Source organism: Staurois parvus, unplaced genomic scaffold (genome assembly GCF_062004578.1).
Source record: "Staurois parvus isolate SC_StPar_1 unplaced genomic scaffold, SC_StPar_1.0 ptg000137l, whole genome shotgun sequence".
Taxonomy (NCBI): Eukaryota; Metazoa; Chordata; class Amphibia; order Anura; family Ranidae; genus Staurois; species Staurois parvus.
In genome coordinates this window covers 14,823,818-14,843,085 of record NW_028317933.1, presented here as the reverse complement: position 1 = coordinate 14,843,085, position 19,268 = coordinate 14,823,818, and the positions used below count along the sequence as shown (strand labels likewise).

Genomic DNA, 19,268 nt, shown 5'->3' with positions numbered 1-19,268 from the left:
TACAAACAATATGGAAATGCAATTATTTTAGTAAATATAAACTGCTAAATATCTTTTCTCATCTGCAGTTATAGCAGTCTTGTGACTTCAGCAGAGCAGTGGTTAAAGCTTGTAGGAGGAGTTTTTTTCGTTCTGCTCTAGGAGGATGTGAAACCCTTGACCCTCCGTCTGGACAGGGCTGATTGGCCCTATGCTGATCACATGCACTCTCTCTAGGAAAAAAAAACCTCTCTAGCAATACACACCAAATTGAGCATGTGCACGTGACTACGGATTCGGTCTATATCAGATGGTCATTTCAACAAGAGGGGGCGGAGAAGAAAGGATCAAACAGCCTTTTTACACAATGCAGAGGATTAACCCCTTAGGTTCCACAGTGAGTATAACAAGCATGCTTTACTGCATATACAGACTGAATTTACTGTTGTGGGTTTAGTAACACTTTAAATCTGCAACACCCTCCATGGACAAAAAATGCTGTTGTATTTGGAAACTGCAACTCTTATCTTGCCATTACAAGTATACAGGAATGCTAAGAGTCATTTATGAGGACCAGTGTCAAGGTCCTACCTTTTCCCTGAGGTTATGTTACTCCATGTGCTGGCGTCCATCTTGGATTCTGCTGTGCATGATGGGTATCCTTTTTATGTCTTTAGGTCTCTGAGTTCCACCCCCCAGAGGGGCGTGGCTGATGACATATAAGCCTGTGGCCCACACATGCTCTTTGCACTTGTGTCTTGTGTCTTTGTGTTACTATTACTCTGTTCTGACTCTCGTGACTCTCCTGGTATTCTGATTCGGCTTGTGACTTGACTATTCTCTGTATTCTCCTTTGATCTGACCCTCTGTTGCTGAACCCGGCTTGTGACCTGTGATTCTCGTCTGCTGTCCTGTACTGTTTTGTCCTGTTGTTGTTGACCCCGGCTTGTCTGACTACTCTTTTGTTTCTTCCACCAGCTACACGCCATTGGCGGCGGCCATTACCGCAGCTGAGGTGTCTCGGGGGCCGCGACCTGGTTCCTGGCTGCGTCAAGTCCATCCCCACCATCAGGGGCCCTGGTGAAGGGCAGCCTGGGACTTAGACTCCGCGCCCTGGGGGACTTCGGTCTGTGGGTGGTGGTTGTCGTCAGCCAGTGCGTTACATTGTTAGGCCTGCCTGTCCGTTCCTCAGCTCCTGCCCTGACAACCAGTGACTCTGATATATCAGATCTGAGTAACTCTCAGGGGTGGATTGACCATTCGCGCATTGCCTGAGGCCTGGGGTCAGTAGGGGGGCCATGAGAGGATCACTGTCCAGTGACAGTGTGGGGAGAGGAGGAGGAGCCAGTCTCAGATCCCGACCCAGAAGTAGCTTACCTGTCACTTCACATGGGGGGCAGAGCGGGACGGTTGAGGGGTCTGAACACTGTGCTGGTGATGGAGCCGGAGGGCAGTGGGAAGGTGAGAGGCATATCATCTATGATGCAGGGTTTTCACCGCACACACCCTGCACCCCCCATGGATGACATGTATCAGGAACAAAGTCGGAGGTGATCAGTGCAGTAGAGGGACAGTGACAGCACCGATCTCCCTGCATGGATTTCAGTGAAACAGCTGATAGCCACGGGAGGTAGAGGCTTCCAGCTGCCTCGTTGAAATCCATGCAGGGAGATCGGTGCTGTCACTGTCCCGCCACTGCACCAATCATCCCTGACTGTGCATCGGATTTCCCTCCTGGGCCCCCCCTCTCTGCTCCTCATCCCCCCTCTCACAGGTTTCTGATGCCTCGTCTTCTCTGACAGTGTCCAGCCCCTCCCCCCATCCTCCATGGCAGAGCAGAGAGAGGATCTGCTCTGCCTTCCTGTCCAGATCAACCGGAAGCTCTGTGATGCTTTTGAATGTGCTCCTTCCTTCCTCTCCTTCCTTCCTTCCTCCTCTTCCTCCCCTTCCTTCCCTCCCTCCCTAACTCCTCCCTTCCCTCATTTTCCTTCATTCCTTCCTGCCTGGGGGCCCCATGAGTTGTCAGCCCGCCCCTGGTTACTCTGCAAGCTAATCGGACTCTACAGAGAAACAAAGACCAGGCAAATAGAATTAAAAGTTTTTTTGCTTCTTTGAAAGGCTACCATAGTTCAAACCTCTGTTACATTTCCTTCTGGGCATGGCAGCAAGTGTTACAGATATTTCTTTAAGGTCAGAATTGCAACAATAGATGCTGTTTAAGGTGAATGCTTCCATTTAAATGTAATGTGGTGAGTATGTGAAGGGATTAACTATCCAGTTAACCTGCTTTACTGACATTCAATCTTAGTCTGCTGGTACTTAGATTGTTGTCACAGAGCAGGAACATCTCTGCACAGGGCAGGGGCGGACTGACAACTCATAGGGTCCCCGGGCAATAGGGGATCATGGGGCCCCTGTGTCCTTTCCCACACTCAAAAAAGCCTATAAAAAAGGTACCAGGGGCATTTCATGGGGCCCCCTACTGACCCCGGGCCCTTGGACAGTGCCTGAGTGCTTGAATAGTCAGTCCGCCCCTGGCACAGAGTAGGATCTGAGACTGAAATCGTCACAAGGACTTCTGCTACATACTACGGCTGGAAGAAAGTGGTCAAAAGTTGTAAGCATTCTTTACAATGTGTAGGAAAAGTTACAGGTATACTATACATCACAATCTTACCTTCTGCATATTTGTAGCAGGAAGTAATATCAATGCGGTTTCTAGAGCCAACTGCCTTCGTGCTGGTAAATTTTCCAACAGAGCTACTGTTAGTCTTAACTCTTTCAAAAGAATCTTCTTTCTTGTGGTAGATCCAAGAATTCTCATCTGCATTCACCTCAGAGAATACAAAAGCACCATCATACTTCAGGTGGACATCTCCTGCCTTTACTGCCTTCACTGATGTTGGTCCGAGCCGATAAATCCCTAGAGGAACAAACAAGCAGAAAATATTTTCATTTCACTTAGCTTGGGTTCACATATGTGCAGTGTGGTATATCGCATGTGATTCGCACAGGAACTGCACCGCATTCCTGTACAAATCACATGCGATTTGTGTGTGGTGCACTTGGAGCCATACATTTTGAATGGCTCTATTCGCACCGCACCCACACCAAAAACGTGCAGGACCCTTTTTTGGGTCCGCACTAGAATCGGATTGCATGGGTATTCACACCTATGCGATCCGATTCTGCACATCGCACCGCATTTTACGGACCGCTTTCGGGGTGTTGTTAACTTAACATACACACCCTCAGCGGTTCGCATGAACGTGGTGCGATTCTGATGCGGTGCGGAATTCGCACTGAAAACGCTGCGAATTCCGTACCACATCAGTGTGAACCAGGGCTAAAAGTCCCAATTTGCAGATGATGTAACATGCAATTAAATTCAGGGTCTGTTGAATTATATTAAAGTATATCTAAACCCAAAAACTAAAATGTAATATATAACCACTTGCCAGTCCTTAGATATGGCGGCTGCATTTGTTTTTTTCCTACACATTTAATCACATTATTTTCAACCGGTGATCATGCAAGTAACACACTTCCCATCCCGATGTCTACACACATTTCTCCATTGTATCCAAGTATATAGCCATGGTTGTCCCACAGGCCAGGCTTCAAAATGTTAATTTTACTAGATAGCTGTCAGCACCTGCAGTATATATAAAACACAATTTGCTTCTGTGACACCTCAGTTTTAGACTGGCAATATTACAATATCTGGGAAAAAATAAGGGAAAGTGCTTCTGGATGTAACAAATACAATCTGTCATTAGGCTTGGTTCACACTTGAGCTGTTTGCATGGCCATGGCAGACCATTCATTTGAACGAGCTGCCGTGCCTGCGTTTTCTGCAAAAATAAAAAGGTGCATGCACGTTTTTAAAAACACGGCTGCAGGGAAATCGCATGGTCAAAAAGAAAACTGAGCAGTCACAGAAGCAAATTTTGTTTTATATATACTGTAGGTGGTGACAGCTATCTAGTGAAATTACAATTTTGAAGCCCATCTTCTGGTGAAAAGATTAAAATGTATTGAATCCTAAAACAAAATGTTTAATAATTTCCCCGCAGTTCCTGCACCTGCAAACGCTCCGCGGGCTGAGATGCGTGGGGGTGCCATTCACACTAGGTTCATATCTGTGCGGGTGGCGTCGCTGCGGATCCGCACGAAACTCTGTGCAGCTGCACCACCCGCACAGAGAAATGCGGAACCCTGGGCGGGTGCCATTAGTTCTAATGGCACGCCGCCCGCACTGGAAAACGCAACCGCACTAGAAACTGAGTTTCCCGTGCGGGCTGTGTTTTCCAAAGAAGTGCAGGGACTTCTTCCCTGTGTGTCCCGGGGCACGGGAGTCTATTCAAATGAACGGTCTCTCGTGCCCGTGCAAAATGCGGCCCGCGGGGTTAGATAGAATGGCATCCCTGCGTGTCTCATAACAGCAGCGTGATTTGGCTTCGGGTGGTTGCAGGAGCGGGAACAGATGCGATTATCACACCTGCAACCAATGCGCACAGTGTGAACCAGGGCTTAATAAGTAATCAGCTTAAGGCCGGCCATACATGGGTTGAAATGCGACTGATTTTTCATCCGAAAATCAGACCTAAGAATAATTGGCCAATTTTCGCTCTGTTAGTGGGTCAATGGCACCGGCCGATTTTCGTGTTTTTTTTCCCTTTTCAGTGATCGGGCATGTTGGAAAATTCATGAAAAACTACCGATTTTCGACTCGCTGGTCAAATTGTACGATCGTTTTTATGAAAAGAATATGCGCATGAGCTGTGACCTGGAAGGAATAGACGTTTCGCCTGTTATATGGGGTGAACTTTATGACTTGGTCAGCCGATTTTCGAAATTGATGGCACCATTAGATTACCGAGCAAACGATTCGGAAAAATTTTTTGGAATTCAAACCATGTATGGCCTGGATAAGATCTTTCTTCATATAACCGCTGGAAAACCCTATACAGTAACCTTTGCATTAAGTGCTTTGCAAGTTGTATTTGGTAGTAAATAATCCTATTGGTTCAAGCATTTACACAAAGGATATATTGTAAATCCACTGTGTGCAAATGCCTTTGCAAACCCAGTTATTGCCTTGTAAAGTAGCATTGTCATCAGTGCTGTGTTGCACATAGTGTGTGCAGAGAGTAGAGCTATGGGAGGGACCCAGCATGCTATAGTCTGCCTGCAGAAAATAGGAGGGGGATAGCACAGCCATGACTGGCCTTTACCCCCAGTTCACATATATGTGGTCATGCGGGCCGCTTTTGCACGTGCACTAGAGCCCATTCATTTGAATGGACTCCTGTGCCCGTGACATGCAGGGAAGAAGTCCCCTGCAGGGCGAAAGTCCCTGCACTTCTTTGGAAAATGCAGCCTGCACGGGAACCTCGGTTCCCAGTACTTTTTTATTTTCCAGTGCAGACGGCGTACAATTAGAAATAATGGCAACCGCCCGCGGGTCCGCATTTCTCTGTGCAGGTGGTGTCGCTGCACGGATTTTTGTGCGGATCCGCAGTGGCACCACCCACACAGATGTGAACCTACGGTTAAAGTGGAACTTCACCCAAAATGGGAAGTTCCTCTTGTTTGCCTCCTCCCCCCTCCACTGCCATATTGAGCACTTTTTATATAACGTGTAAAGCCCCCCAGTTTCGACACTCACATACACTTTGTACTTCCCCCACTGCTCACACTCTGTGAGCACTGGGGGGTACACAAGGTGTATGTGAGTGTGGACACTGGGGGGATTTACAAGTTATATGTGAGTGTGAGCAGTGAGGGGTGTACAAGGAGCATGTGAGTGTGGACACTGGGGGGCTTTACAAGTTATATGTGAGTGTGAGCAGTGAGGGGTGTACAAGGTGCATGTGAGTGTGGACACTGGGGGGCTTTACAAGTTATATGTGAGTGTGAGCAGTGAGGGGTGTACAAGGTGCATGTGAGTGTGGACACTGGGGGGCTTTACAAGTTATATGTGAGTGTGAGCAGTGAGGGGTGTACAAGCTGTATGGGACTGTCAACACTGGGGGGCTTTACAAGTTACACCCCGGTCAGACCAAACCTGACTTTTAAATCATGTGACTTACAGTGAAGTTGCGCAATTTCAAAGTCAGATGACATGCAGATTTCAGGTACGGTTTCCAAGACATCTGATACAGATGTCTATGCAAATCGCACCAAGAGTAATGCATGTATTACTTTAGAAATCGGTGCGGCTCCGACCAAGTCAGACCCACGCGGTTATGACCGCTATAATTGCAGCCAATAGGGGGCAACTTGGCATGCAATTTTCAAGTTGCATGGCATGCAAATCGCATACCAATTCACATCCAGTGTGACCGGGGACTTATATGTGAGTATGAGCAGTGGGGGGTGTACAAGGTGCATGGGAATGCAGGCACATAGGGGGGGTTTACAAGATGTATGTTAGTATAGGCACTGAGAAGGGGGGATGTACAAGGTGTATGTGAGTGGACACTCTGAATGGGGAAGGGGATGTGCAAGATATATAAAAGTGTAAGCAGTGGGGGTGGGGGGTGCAAGATGTCTGTGAATGGGCAAAAGGTGCATGTGAGAGTGAGGACTTTAGGGCCAGGGATTTAAAAGGTGCATTTGACTATGGGGACACTGGGGAGGTCAACGTACAAGGTGCATGTGAATGTGGTCATGGGGTGGGGGGGCAAAATTTACAAGCTGTAGGTGAATGCAGGCATAGTTGTACAAGTTAAATGTAAGTATGGGCACTAGGGGCATGCAGGGCAAGCCCTGCAACAGATTTAGATGAGGGGGAAGGGGGGATACTAGTCTTGCCTAGGGCAGCACAAAACCAAAATACACCACTGATTACAATAATATTAATTATCAGATAAAACTGCAAATGAAAATGTGGCACATATCCTTTTAGATGCTTTGAGACCAAATGTTACATCCTATATTGCCAAGATAAAAGTAAAAACAAAAACAAAAGATATGTTTGAATACATAAAGAAGATTTTGTGCTTTTTTTTAATACAATTTACTTGTAACACCAACCAGAACTTTTCTCTTGTGGGGTTGCATCCACAACTTGCCATCCATTATAATATGATCCTATATCATCTCTGGTGAACCAAGCCTCATTCCATACATGAAAGTTCCTGTAGAAGACAATGCAAGAAAGCATGTTCATCATTTGAATGAATCATGAAATGCAAACATTAGCATTAGACTATTGGAATTTACAATTAAAATGAGAAAGCTATATGGTAGATTTTTAGATATTAGTCAGTTTAAGCCAAAAGTGCTACTCAAATTTCCTGCTTACTGATATTTATCCTGCCTAGATAGAGGGCCCCAGGAAAAAAAAAGGTATCTTTGGGTAGGCATTTGTGGCCTTTCTTATTATTTTCAGTGCTTGGTCCAGGGTGGCTACACCACAAGCCTGTACCGTGGGAGCGGGATAAGGTTGTTAATCTTGTATAAACTCTGAGACTGAGTTTAAACTGAGATTATACGCATGTAGCTCTTACCCATGGAAGGGCGGCTGAGCATGGCTAGGTTCCCTTTGATAGAGTAGAGAGGCTGCCAGACCTAGACACAGCTTAAATCGAACAACAGATGTAGGCTCAGCCTAGAGGATGTCCTTTTATGGATTTATTGCAGAAACTTGAACAGGAGAGGGATAAGGATCTGGGACTCTATATGAGCAGTCCCAGTTCTTACTGCAGGACACCCTAGCGGATGATGCAGGCTCACCCAAGGTTCCAAGTCTAAGCACTAGCCAGTGTTCACCAGAGCTTCTGATGGTAGAGATGAGTTTTGCTGCGTGCTAGTACCAGGTCGAAGTCCTCAGGATCGCACTATCAGGAGATGAGCAAGCCAGGGTCAAGTAGCAGATATAGCAGTTAGGGATCAAGCAGAAGCATAGTCAGTAAATAAGCCAAAGGTCAGTAACAAGTGGTTGCAGGTTGGTATCAAGCAGAAGCGTAGTTGAGGAACAAGCCAAAGGTTGGTAACAAGTGGTTGCAGGTTGGTATCAAGCAGAAGCGTAGTTGAGCAACAAGCCAAAGGTTGGTAACAAGTGGTTGCAGGTTGGTATCAAGCAGAAGCGTAGTTGAGGAACAAGCCAAAGGTTGGTAACAAGTGGTTGCAGGTTGGTATCAAGCAGAAGCGTAGTTGAGGAACAAGCCAAAGGTTGGTAACAAGTGGTTGCAGGTTGGTATCAAGCAGAAGCGTAGTTGAGCAACAAGCCAAAGGTTGGTAACAAGTGGTAGCAAAGATATGGATAGAAGCAGGAGAGACAAGAGCGAGATATTGGCTGGAGAAAGAACAACAATCTGGCAAACAGGAAGTGCAGAATCATGGCTTAAATAGGAAGTTCATTGGGAGAAACAAAGAGTTCATGGTTCAAACTGACGTTTATCCAAGTAATCAGGCAAGGCACTGTTCAGCATTTAAGGGGGCACAGCAAGAGAAGCCACAGCCAGACACCGCAAAGGTCACAGGTTCAGACCCTGACAGTGCCATTCTGAAATTAGATAAAAACAAAATTGGATATCTCATAACATTATATGACATATATGTTGAACTTTCAAAATACCAACTATACAGCACTTACTGCTTAAATACTCGTGATAATCATCGAATACTGTAAATACCAAATGTCCTTTCCTTATACAACACAGGAGCATGCCTCTCCAGAAAGCCACACTTTTTAAAGTATCAGTTTATCGGTTATGCCCTACCCATTGGGCTTACTATTTAATGGAGTCTATCTCAGACTGATGCTTAAGCAAGGAGACACTAACAACTGGTCCCAGCCTGGTCCATGATATTGCCATTTTTGGAATTGTACGTATATACTTATGAGGATTTTTTAAAGGAAACAGTTTGGAAGGAATTTTTCATGCATTCCATGGAGGAAGCAAAATGCAGGTTGCCCTATGATATTATTTTTAAATGTTATTTTTTAGAGGGGGCTATCCTTTCCATGCTCTATCATATTATATGGTCTTTCCTGTGGGAGAGGGGAGGGGCTACTGTATCTTTGGCTAGGGATAATATGAATATCGATGGGAATGGGGTAATTGTAATTATATGGCCAGTAGTGTATTTTGCCCCTGCAGTCTTTGTGTGCCCTAAGTGGGGCTCTCTGGAGCGGCGTGCTCCTGCACTGTATAAGGACGGGACATTTGGTATTTATATCCTGATTGTCACACATATTTTTACATGGTTGGTATTTTCAAAGTTCAATGTATGTATTATGTAATGTTATGAAATCTCCAATTTGTTTCTAGCTCGTTTCAAAATGGTATACTTCACTCCTGAGAAAGAAAGAGAGAAATACATTTTCAAAATGCGTTGTATTTCCCAGTATAAGGACTTGTCAATGATCACAAACAGTGTGGTTATATATTATGAGTCTGACCTGGGAGTACTATTTATATGAATACATATATCAAGCATTATGTCCTGGAGGTTACTGATATTGCAAACATTTTATATTCAACATTTTTGTACAATTTTATACTGATATGTAATAAAGTCAAGATTGTATATATGTTTCTGGTTGGACTGCCTTCAAACAGGATTTTTGTATAATGTGTGTAACCCCTGTCCACAACAGAGAATAGTTATCAAAAAATGCCCATGAAGACTCCTGGGATGTATAACATCATTTTGGCCTAGCCTAGGCCAGAAACCCAGAAGCAACTGAAGAAATGTACAAAAAGGTTAACTATAATATAAATATAATATACCTTCCCATCTTACTAATTCTAGCAGCATAGGTGTCAGGGATCCCCTCGATCCCCGCCGCGATGGTCCCGGCGCAGGCGCAGTATGCCGCCCTGTGCAGGGACTCGAGCACTGGGTCCGGGCCGGCCGCGGCGTTCGAGTTCGCGCATGCGCAGTAGAAGCCGTGGCCGCCCGCTGGGCACCAATGGCAGCGCAGGGCGGGATATTTAAACGACCCTGAGCTGTCATTCAGTGCCTTCTGGTCTTACCTGTATCCTGTATCCGTGAACCTGTGTATTGTAAGTTGCTGACCCGGATTGTACCTGACCTTGCTGTATTTCTCCTGCCCAGACCCTTGCTTTGCCTGACCTCTCTCTTGAATGCCCCCTATTGGATTTGACCTGCTGTTGCTGACCTGGCGTGTGACCCGACTATTCTATGCCCGCTGCCTTGTACCTTGCCGTCCTCTCTGTTACCGACCCGGCCCGTCTGACCTTGCTCATCCATCCATCCATCCCGTGCAGTGGGGTCTGCTGACCTCCTCATATCAGACTCTTCCCCGTGGGAGCCCTTGGCGCATACCACTACCACTGACGGACGCACCCAGTAGCCACGACCTGGTCTCAGGGGGCTCCAAGTCCATCCCCACCATCAGGGGCCCTGGTGAACAAGCACCCTGGGACTTAGACTCCGTGCGCTGGGGACGCCTATTCAGTGGAGTGCTAGTGGTACCGCCAGGCGGTCCCTTACAATAGGGATTAAAAATAGGTATAGAACTATTGGCACAACTTTTTTTTTTCATTTTGGATAGAGTAAGGGAGTGTTATAAACCATGTCAGTTTTGTACCATCTGTGTCCCATAGGGGAGATTTCCCTTCATTTCCTGTCCCATAGCCAAAACAGAATGTGGGAGGATACCCCTCCAAAGTGAGGAAATCCCTGGGTGTCACTAGAACTATTGTCCCCATTGGAAGATTTCCCCCCATTACTGTTCACGTATCAACCCAAAATGTATGAATTTAATTTACTTTCAATGATACCAGTAAATCGGACAAATAGAGATGGGAGCTTAGACAGCAATAAAAACAGGTGTTGTAATCCCTCTCCATTGCACCCAAAATGAAAAAAAAAAAAATGTTTTGACTTTAAGCACACTAAAATTGATTGAGAGAGTTTAGCTCCACTTTCAATAGCTTTATTAGTATCTCTATTGGGCCCCTTTGACTTGTGTACATGGGGCTTCGACTTCTCCAAAAGTCAGTTATACAACTTGGACTTTCCAAGGTTTTGTCCTGTCCCTGTCATTTAACTGTTAAATGCCACAGTCTCTACTGCTTACTGATGTTCTGGCATTTAGCAGCTGAATGACAGAGGTTGAATGTAGCGTCCAAGGGCGGACTGACAACTCATGGGGCCCCCGGGCAATAGGGGATCATGGGGCCCCTGTGTCCTTGCCCAAATTCAAAAATGCCTATGAAAAAGGTACCAGGGGCATCTCATGGGGCCCCCTACTGACCCCGGGCCCTCGGGCAGTGCCCGAGTTTCCAAATGGTCAGTCCGCCTCTGGTAGCGTCCGAATGGGCACTTAATCCTAGCAAGCAGTAGGTATTTGCAGACACCGCAAAGTATCTACATTTAAGCACCATTGTTATCTTTTTAGAACAGTTTAAGCTCATTTTAAGCCTGAAAAAGTGACTGAGCAAAAAAAAGTAACCAAAATGTTAGTGGGACTACCCGTTTTAATTATGGACCACTTGTGGAGTTCAGGAAGAAGTGGCCCTCGGCTGAACTCAAGCTGTATCCAAAATTTGCATGAAAGAAAATCCCTCTAGGTTTTGGGGTTCCCATGCAAGATATCTGAAACTACATGCAGACCCCATTTTCAATTTTGGATAAAGCATGGAAAGGTTAGAATCTCTGTCAGGTTTTTATTGAAGCATCATCCCATTAGGAGAAATCTTCCTTACCTTTCTGCCCTGGTGATACAACAGGATGCGAGGGAAAACTTCCTATTGGGGCGAGCCAGCAAGAAAAAATGTCCCAACTCTTCCACCCAACACTAATATGACGCAGAAGCCTCTCAGAGAGTAAACAAAAAACGTCCTTCACCTTTCCTGACCAAGCAAAATCCTTCTTCATTTGTGTATAACATTCTTCCCCTTCAGGACACTGCAGCTCACAGTAGTAGGGTTTCAGTAACAGAGGCAGTGCTGCCAATCCAGAAAACAATGGACACGACTAGGTATGACTAGCTTTGATTGACAAGGCTTGACAGGTGGACTTCACTGACAGAATCGACAGTTATTTGTGAGACTAACATAAAACTGTAGATGCATATGTACTTATAAAAAGTGTAGCACATATTTTTTAATAGGAGGCCATAATTCTACTCTAAAGAGAATTTCCAGGTATATTTTACATAGCTATATTAGTGCAGCTTGGTCCAATGTAACTATGTACTGTATATACAATACCTGGCTGATGAGCTTGAAATTGTCCAAAATGTCTTGGTATGCTGATGCCTTAAAAGTTCCCTTCACTGGAAGTAAGGGAGCCAAGCCCAACCCCTGAAAAACTCCCCCACACCATATTTCCCCATCCACCAAATTTTACACTTGGCACAATGCAGTCAGGCAAGTACTGTTGTCCTGGCAAACTCCAAACCCAGACACGTCCATCAGACTGCCAGACAGAGAAGCGTGATTTGTCACTCCAGAGAACATGTCTCCACTGCTCTAGAGTCCAGTGGCAGAGTGCTTTACGCCACTGCATCCGACACTTTGCATTGCACTTTGTGATGTAAGGCTTGGATGCAGCTGCTTGGCCATGGAAACCCATTCCATGAAGCTCTCTACACACTGTTGTGCTAATCTGAAGGCCACACGAAGTTTGAAGGTCTTTAGCTATTGACTCTGTAGACAGTTGGTGACTTCTGCAGACTGAGCGCTTCAGCATGCGCTAACCCCGCTCTGTAATTTTACGTAGCCTACCACTTGGTGGCTGTTGCTGTTGTTCCCAGTTGCTTCCACTTTGTTATAATACCACTAACAGTTGACTGTGGAATATTTACTAGCAAGGAAATGTTATGGATGGACTTACTGCACAGGTGGAAACCTATCACGGTACCACGTTTGAATTCACTGAGCTCCTGAGAGCGACCCATTCTTTCACAAGTGTTTGTAGAAGCAGTCTGCATGCCTAGGTGCTTGATTGTATACACCTGTGGCAATGGAGGTGATTGGAACACCTGAATCCAATAATTTGGAGGGATGTCCCAATTCTTTTGGCAATATAGTGTATATTTGATGAGGAATATAAAACATAAATCAAATCTTCGTTTAACCAGCTATTCATCATTACCAAACACTGTCTGATCCTCCCAGATTGTTCCCGTCTGAATCATAGGTAGTATCAATACTGAGATTTTCATCAGTGTCATGAGCAGAGGAAAAATTGGTGACAATGCGATTTGGAATTCCCAGGCATCTCATTACTGAAAGAGATCAAAACATGATGATTTTAAGTCATTTGCTTTTTATGCCAGATTGTTTTTTCTGATTGTAGGGTTTAGGGGCTTAGGTTAGTAAGAAATGTGTGACAACTAGACGTGTTTTCCATTACGAATCAACTAAATTTTTGGAGATTCGGATGTATACAAATCTCCAAATGAACAGCGTTACGAACGTCAACTAATCTGACAAAAGTTATAACGGAATTAATGAATTTATTTGTTTGTTTGTTTCACATGATGCGATAGTAGTTCGGGCCCATGGGGAAATTAAAATATTTGAAATTCGTTCCATAATTCAGAATCGATTACATTTGTGATTTGAATTGAATTTGTAATTGTCACAGTCAGTCAGTTCAGTTTCACAGTCTAATGCAATTATTAGGTATAAAAAATTTGGGGGCCGCCAAATTTTTCATTATTTATTCCATTGCATCCAAAAATATCAAATCTTTCCATATAGTTTTGATATATGAGTAACAAATACACCCAAAATATTGAAACCAATAACGAATACTGTATATATCAATCTTCAGAAAAAAACTGCAACATTTTTAGAATCCAGCCAGACCAACGAATATACAAAACAAATGCCAAAGCTACGAAACAAATTCCGAAAATGAATTCGTTCAACATAACAAATATGACAAAAGAAAATTCTTTAATGAACAAATGCATCCCAAATTAAACAAAACAAAAATTTCCGGTATGCACGTCTAATGACAACCAATCATAATCTATATTTAAATTATATCACTTCAGTAAACCTAAATTCTGATTTTTTTCCATGAGATACTACTTTTCAGATTTGTTTTTCATACTGATATTGACAGATATGTTATCTGGGGATCATATTGGCTTTTTTATAATAGCACAGTATGTCAATTTGTATAGGGTAAATATTTTTGGCTATGTTTTTGTCCTGGTGCTGTGGTTAAGGTGTTAAATGTACCTGTGCATAGAACTGCAGCAAAGACCCAGCACTGTCCATATCGAACTGGACCAGATTGTGCCCACTGTTTTAGTATGGCCACACTTCCTGACCAGCTCATAGGACTACGACCATCAGCATATTTCCCACTCCAATTGCCCATGAGTACTCCGTTGTCATCATTACTGTTAACCTTTAAAGAAAAACAGACAACCTATATATCAAATTGGTAGGAAATGATAGCATTCCGTTTATAGAATCTCAGACTACTGATATTAAATCTAAAATAAAGCACCGATGAAATGGTAACAACAGTACAATAAAATTAAAATTACCTTAGCAAATCATGTAGATGTACAGAAGGAAGGGAGTAAGAGCGTGCCTAGAGAGTTCTAGAGACATGGACTCCTGTGACATGGACCCAGTAGCATGTAGCCCTCTTTGCTAATAGAAGGTCCGCTTGGGTCTGGGTAAACCCTAGGGAGTACTTATTTAAAATCAAAACCAAAAATATAATATATTGCAGCTTACCAGTGCTTAGGAATAATAACTGCATTCATTTCCTTTTATTATCCATTTTTTTTAAATTTTCATCTGCTGAGTCGGTCTTCCACTAGCAAACTTCCTGTATTAGGATGACAGCACTCGCCCACCTTACTGTATCAGTACAACAGAAACAGGATAGGACTACAGGACTCTGCCCCACTCCTCTCCTTCATAACACAGAGAAGTCGAGTTCTGTAGTCCTCAGAAATAGTTGAAAACAATGTAACTGATTACAGTCAGCAATGGCAGAAAGCACAAGACGTTATCCACTCACAAGAAATTTCTGGCAAGATTAACAGGTATTTTTGCACTTTTAGAACAGATATAACAAAATACTTTCAATGGTATATTTTACAGACCAAAAGGTACCAAATAAGAGAAGCATTTTTTTACCATTTTATTTATTTATTATTTTACCATTTTATTTTTTATTATTTTTTACATGTTTTTTAGGAGTCCCGTTGGGGGGTTTGGTGACAGACCCCTGACATCTCACCTTTGAGACAGAGAAAGGAGACTGAGGACACAGCCCTCAATTTCCATCTTTGCAGCCTCAGCAGCACAGAATGAATGGAAAGGAAAGGTTTGGTACAGAGCTTCCTGTTCATTCACAAACCAAAGCAAAGTAAATACAGTTTACTATGCCTCAGTTATGAATTGACAATCAGTACCAATCACTGACTGTCCATTCAGACAAGGAAGGGGGCCGGTAAATTACATATTTGCTGGGCCCTTCCCTGCTCTCCATCCTGACAGATCCCCTGCAGCAGCCAGAGAGACAGGGGAGGGGGGAACCTGGCAGAGCTGTAGGGGATAAGGGGGGGGGGGGGCTGCTGCTGGGGAGCCCTACTCAGGAGCCCGTTGCAGCAGGAGATGGATTGGAGACATTGCAGGGCAGCATATAGAGGAACCATCCATTTCCCTTCTGCATCCGCTGAATGCCCAATCATCCTCCTTTCCCTCCTGCAGGCATTCAGTAGCTGCAAGAGAGAAATAGATGGATCGGTTCCTCTATATGCCTCCCTCCTATGCCCCTTCTATCCAAGAGGCCCTCCGGGCTAATGCCCAGTGTGCCCTATGGCCAGTCCCGGCCTGGTAAAGGCTAACTAAAAATTTGCATTTATTATTGTTTTGCAAATAAGCCTACAAAGCATTGAAACCGCAATCAGTTGATGGCATTTGAAATGCCAAGCTCCTGCAGACTCTCCCTCCAGCTTTATCTCCATACTGAGGTACAGACTTTCAGTTAGAAAGCAGGAAGACGTGTCAATAAACTATAAGTGTGATCATCACCACGCTTGTGTTTTTTTGAGAACCACAAATCTGTCTGCTAGCAGAAGAGACTTTTAGTTTACTCTTCATCTCTGACATGACTGTGTAGGGAGAGTTGTGCCGAGTTCATATTTGACAGCTGAATCCCCGTATGCTGTCAGGAGGGGCTGCTCTGGGGCAGAGTTTGAGCTGGGGCTTGGCAACATGTTACACCCTAATATGGGTGTAATTTGGTCTTACTGGTGGAGTTAGCATTTAGGTGCCAGGTGATTCTCTGGGTATCTTTTGTGCTTTGATGCTGCTTTTCTGGCTGGTTCCTATTTCCAGTATTGGATTGGCCATAGATGGTCAAAATTCAGCTGGTTGAGTAGGGACTGGCCAAATTTCTTGTGCTGCCATCCGTTTTCAAAAGAAGTTGATTGTTTAATTGACGTCTGTCAAGGGATAATGTAGGAAAACTTTTTTCGATCAGCAGCTACACCAACAAACTGCAACTGCTGATTGGTGTTTTCTGAAAGTGCCAGGTCCCACTGTCAGAATACCAGTGAACGGGGTTCCTCCATCCAGCTCACTTATGTGGATAGAAGAATACATTTGGGGGTTTTTTTGCTCAGCCCTGTGGCTGAATGAGAAAAAAATATGGTCAGCTATAGAAACTAGACTACTGGGAATGAGAACCACTTCCAAGCCAGGATGGGGATCCAGGTGATAACTATGAAAGCCCCCTGAAAGATAGTTACCTAACATGGGGGTTGATATTATTTGAATCACATGAACATCCTAACAAGATACTTTAATTCTGAAGCCTATCTGCATGATAAATTGCCATCTTTGATGGACATGAAGCATCTGTTTTTTCACATTAGCAAAGAGGAGAGCAAGAGGTTTGGTCTGCGTTACAGAGTTACTTAAAAATGGCAGTTCAGTTCAAGATTGAAACATCAGAAAATTTGCTGGGAAATCAATTATTGATGCAACCAGTTTTTGATTGCTGTACACCTCTAGAGAAGGAACTGATGTAACTGATAATATTGATGGTGATAGAGTATTGTCTATACAGCAACATATTGGTTCTAATTCTCATTTAGACAATTTATGCTAAATTTAAAACTGCATATTTATGATATTATCTGCACCTATTATTGTGTGTGTTATTGTGTGTTTCAAACCTTGTTGAAGCAGTTTAAGGAAGACCATTTTCTGTTTTACTATGACCGTACCCCAGATTCATGCCAGATTCATAGACATGCTTTGCGAATTTGGTGTGAAGTGCTCTACCTTAAGCCCTGACCTTAACCCTACAGAATAAATGTTTAAGGTGAATTGGAATGCCAATTGCAAATAAAGTCTTCTCATCCAATGTCACTACCTGACCTCACAAATAAATGTTTTCCTAAATGGGCACAAAATTCCACAGACATACTCCAAAATCTTGAGGAAAGGCTTCCAACTTACTCCAGTATCAATCCCCATGGTTTTGGAATGGGACATCCAAAAGCCCATGTAAATATGAAGGTCAGGTGTCCACAAGTGTTTGGTCTTATAGTAAGTAGATTGTTTTGGCCTGTTTTGATGAGCTACCAATCGAACCAGAATAGTTTGTTTTATCAAGTTCATGTTGACTTACCATTGCACTGCACACTCTTGAGACTTCCTTTGGATCACGGAAAAGGGATACATCCACCATCGTTTGTTTTTCCAAAATGAGCAAACAGATTGTCAAAATTTCTTCCTCAAACTAGATCAGAAACAGTATATAATTTTAGTGACACAGACACTTTTATTCTTCTTATATTTCGTTTTTAATTAATACATTCATTTTCCAATATAGTATTTACACACTGCTGATAGTGATTATATAGAGAACAGTATGCATACCCCTTGAAATTTTCCACATTTTGTCATGTTATAACAAAAAATATAAATGTATGTTATTAAATTTTAATAAATACACTACACCATGGTAGCGGTCTTTTTCTTTTGACTGCACACATTGCCATATCCCATTGTTAAGGGAGAGAGTTGGAGAAGACCTTGGTAACGAACGCCTTTCCCAAATTTGATTTGGATCATATGATATATAGGCTTTTGGTAAGTCATTCAAATTTACCATATGTGGTGAAATAGGTGATCGATTGGACACATCACTGGTGTTGGGCACATTAATGGAATGAAAGCACTATAATATTGATGAAATCACTGAAAGCATCGTATGGAATATTTGAAGAAATGGACATTTATTGAGATTTTGAATTGAAGAAAATGTTTTAATTTTACTGTTTACACAATTATTGTGGTTAAATATTTCAATGGTGGGATTAGCGCCTTTATTTTTCACAGATTTAGGTCAATAATAAAGTTGTGGAGAAGTAAAGCAGGGTTAGATTATAAACAAATATACCAAGCTTTGAACACCTCATGGAGCACTGTTCAATCCATCATTCAAAAATGGAAAGAGTATGGCACAACTGCAAACCTACCAAGACATGGCCGTCCACCTAAACGGACAGGCCAAGAAAGGACAGCATTAATCAGAGAAGCAGCTAAGAGGCCCATGGTAACTCTGGAGGAGATGCAGAGATCCACAGCTTAGGTGGGAGAATCTGTCTACAGGACAACTATTAGTCATGCACTCCACAAATCTGAACTTTATGAAAGAATGGCAAGAGGAAAGCCATTGTTGAAAGAAAGCCATAAGAAGTCCTGTTTGCAGTTTGCGAGAAGCCATGTTGGGGACACAGCAAACACGTGGAAGAAGATGCTCTGCTCAGATGAGACCAAAATGGAACTTTTTGGCCTAAAAGCAAAACATTTTGTGTGGCGGAAAACTAACACTGCACATCACCCTGAACACACCATCCCCACTGTGAAACATGGTGGTGGCAGCATCATGTTATGGGGATGCTTTTCTTCAGCAGGAACAGGTAAGCTGGTCAGAGTTGATGGGAAGATGGATGAGCCCAATACAAGGCAATCTTAGAAGAAAACCTGTTAGAGTCTGCAATAGACTTGGGACTCTTACGGAGGTTCACCTTCCAGCAGGACAGCAACCCTAAACATACAGCCAGAGCAACAGTGGAATGGTTTAGATCAAAGCATATTCATGTGTTAGAATGGCCCAGTCAAAGTCCAGACCTGAATCAAACTGAGAATCTGTGGCAAGACTTGAAAATTACTGTTCACAGATGTTCTCCATCCAATCTGACAGAGCTTAAGCTATTCTGCAAAGAAGAATGGCCAAATATTTCACTCTTCAGATGTGCAGAGCTGGTGGAGACATCCCCAAAAAGACTTGCAGCTGTAATTGCA

General features: G+C 43.5%; 1 protein-coding gene across 1 annotated transcript in view; it reads right to left on the bottom strand.

Moving 5' to 3' along the window:
- LOC149465853 (protein-glutamine gamma-glutamyltransferase E-like) overlaps positions 1-19,268 on the bottom strand; it is a 53,136-nt gene that overhangs the window by 10,884 nt on the left and 22,984 nt on the right. The window contains exons 5-9 of the mRNA XM_089673385.1: positions 17,587-17,697; positions 14,163-14,334; positions 13,063-13,195; positions 7,021-7,124; positions 2,657-2,902 (exon numbers count right to left, since the gene is read on the bottom strand). Coding sequence (XP_089529511.1) covers positions 2,657-2,902; positions 7,021-7,124; positions 13,063-13,195; positions 14,163-14,334; positions 17,587-17,697 — 766 coding nt within the window. The remainder of the gene's footprint in view (positions 1-2,656; positions 2,903-7,020; positions 7,125-13,062; positions 13,196-14,162; positions 14,335-17,586; positions 17,698-19,268) is intronic.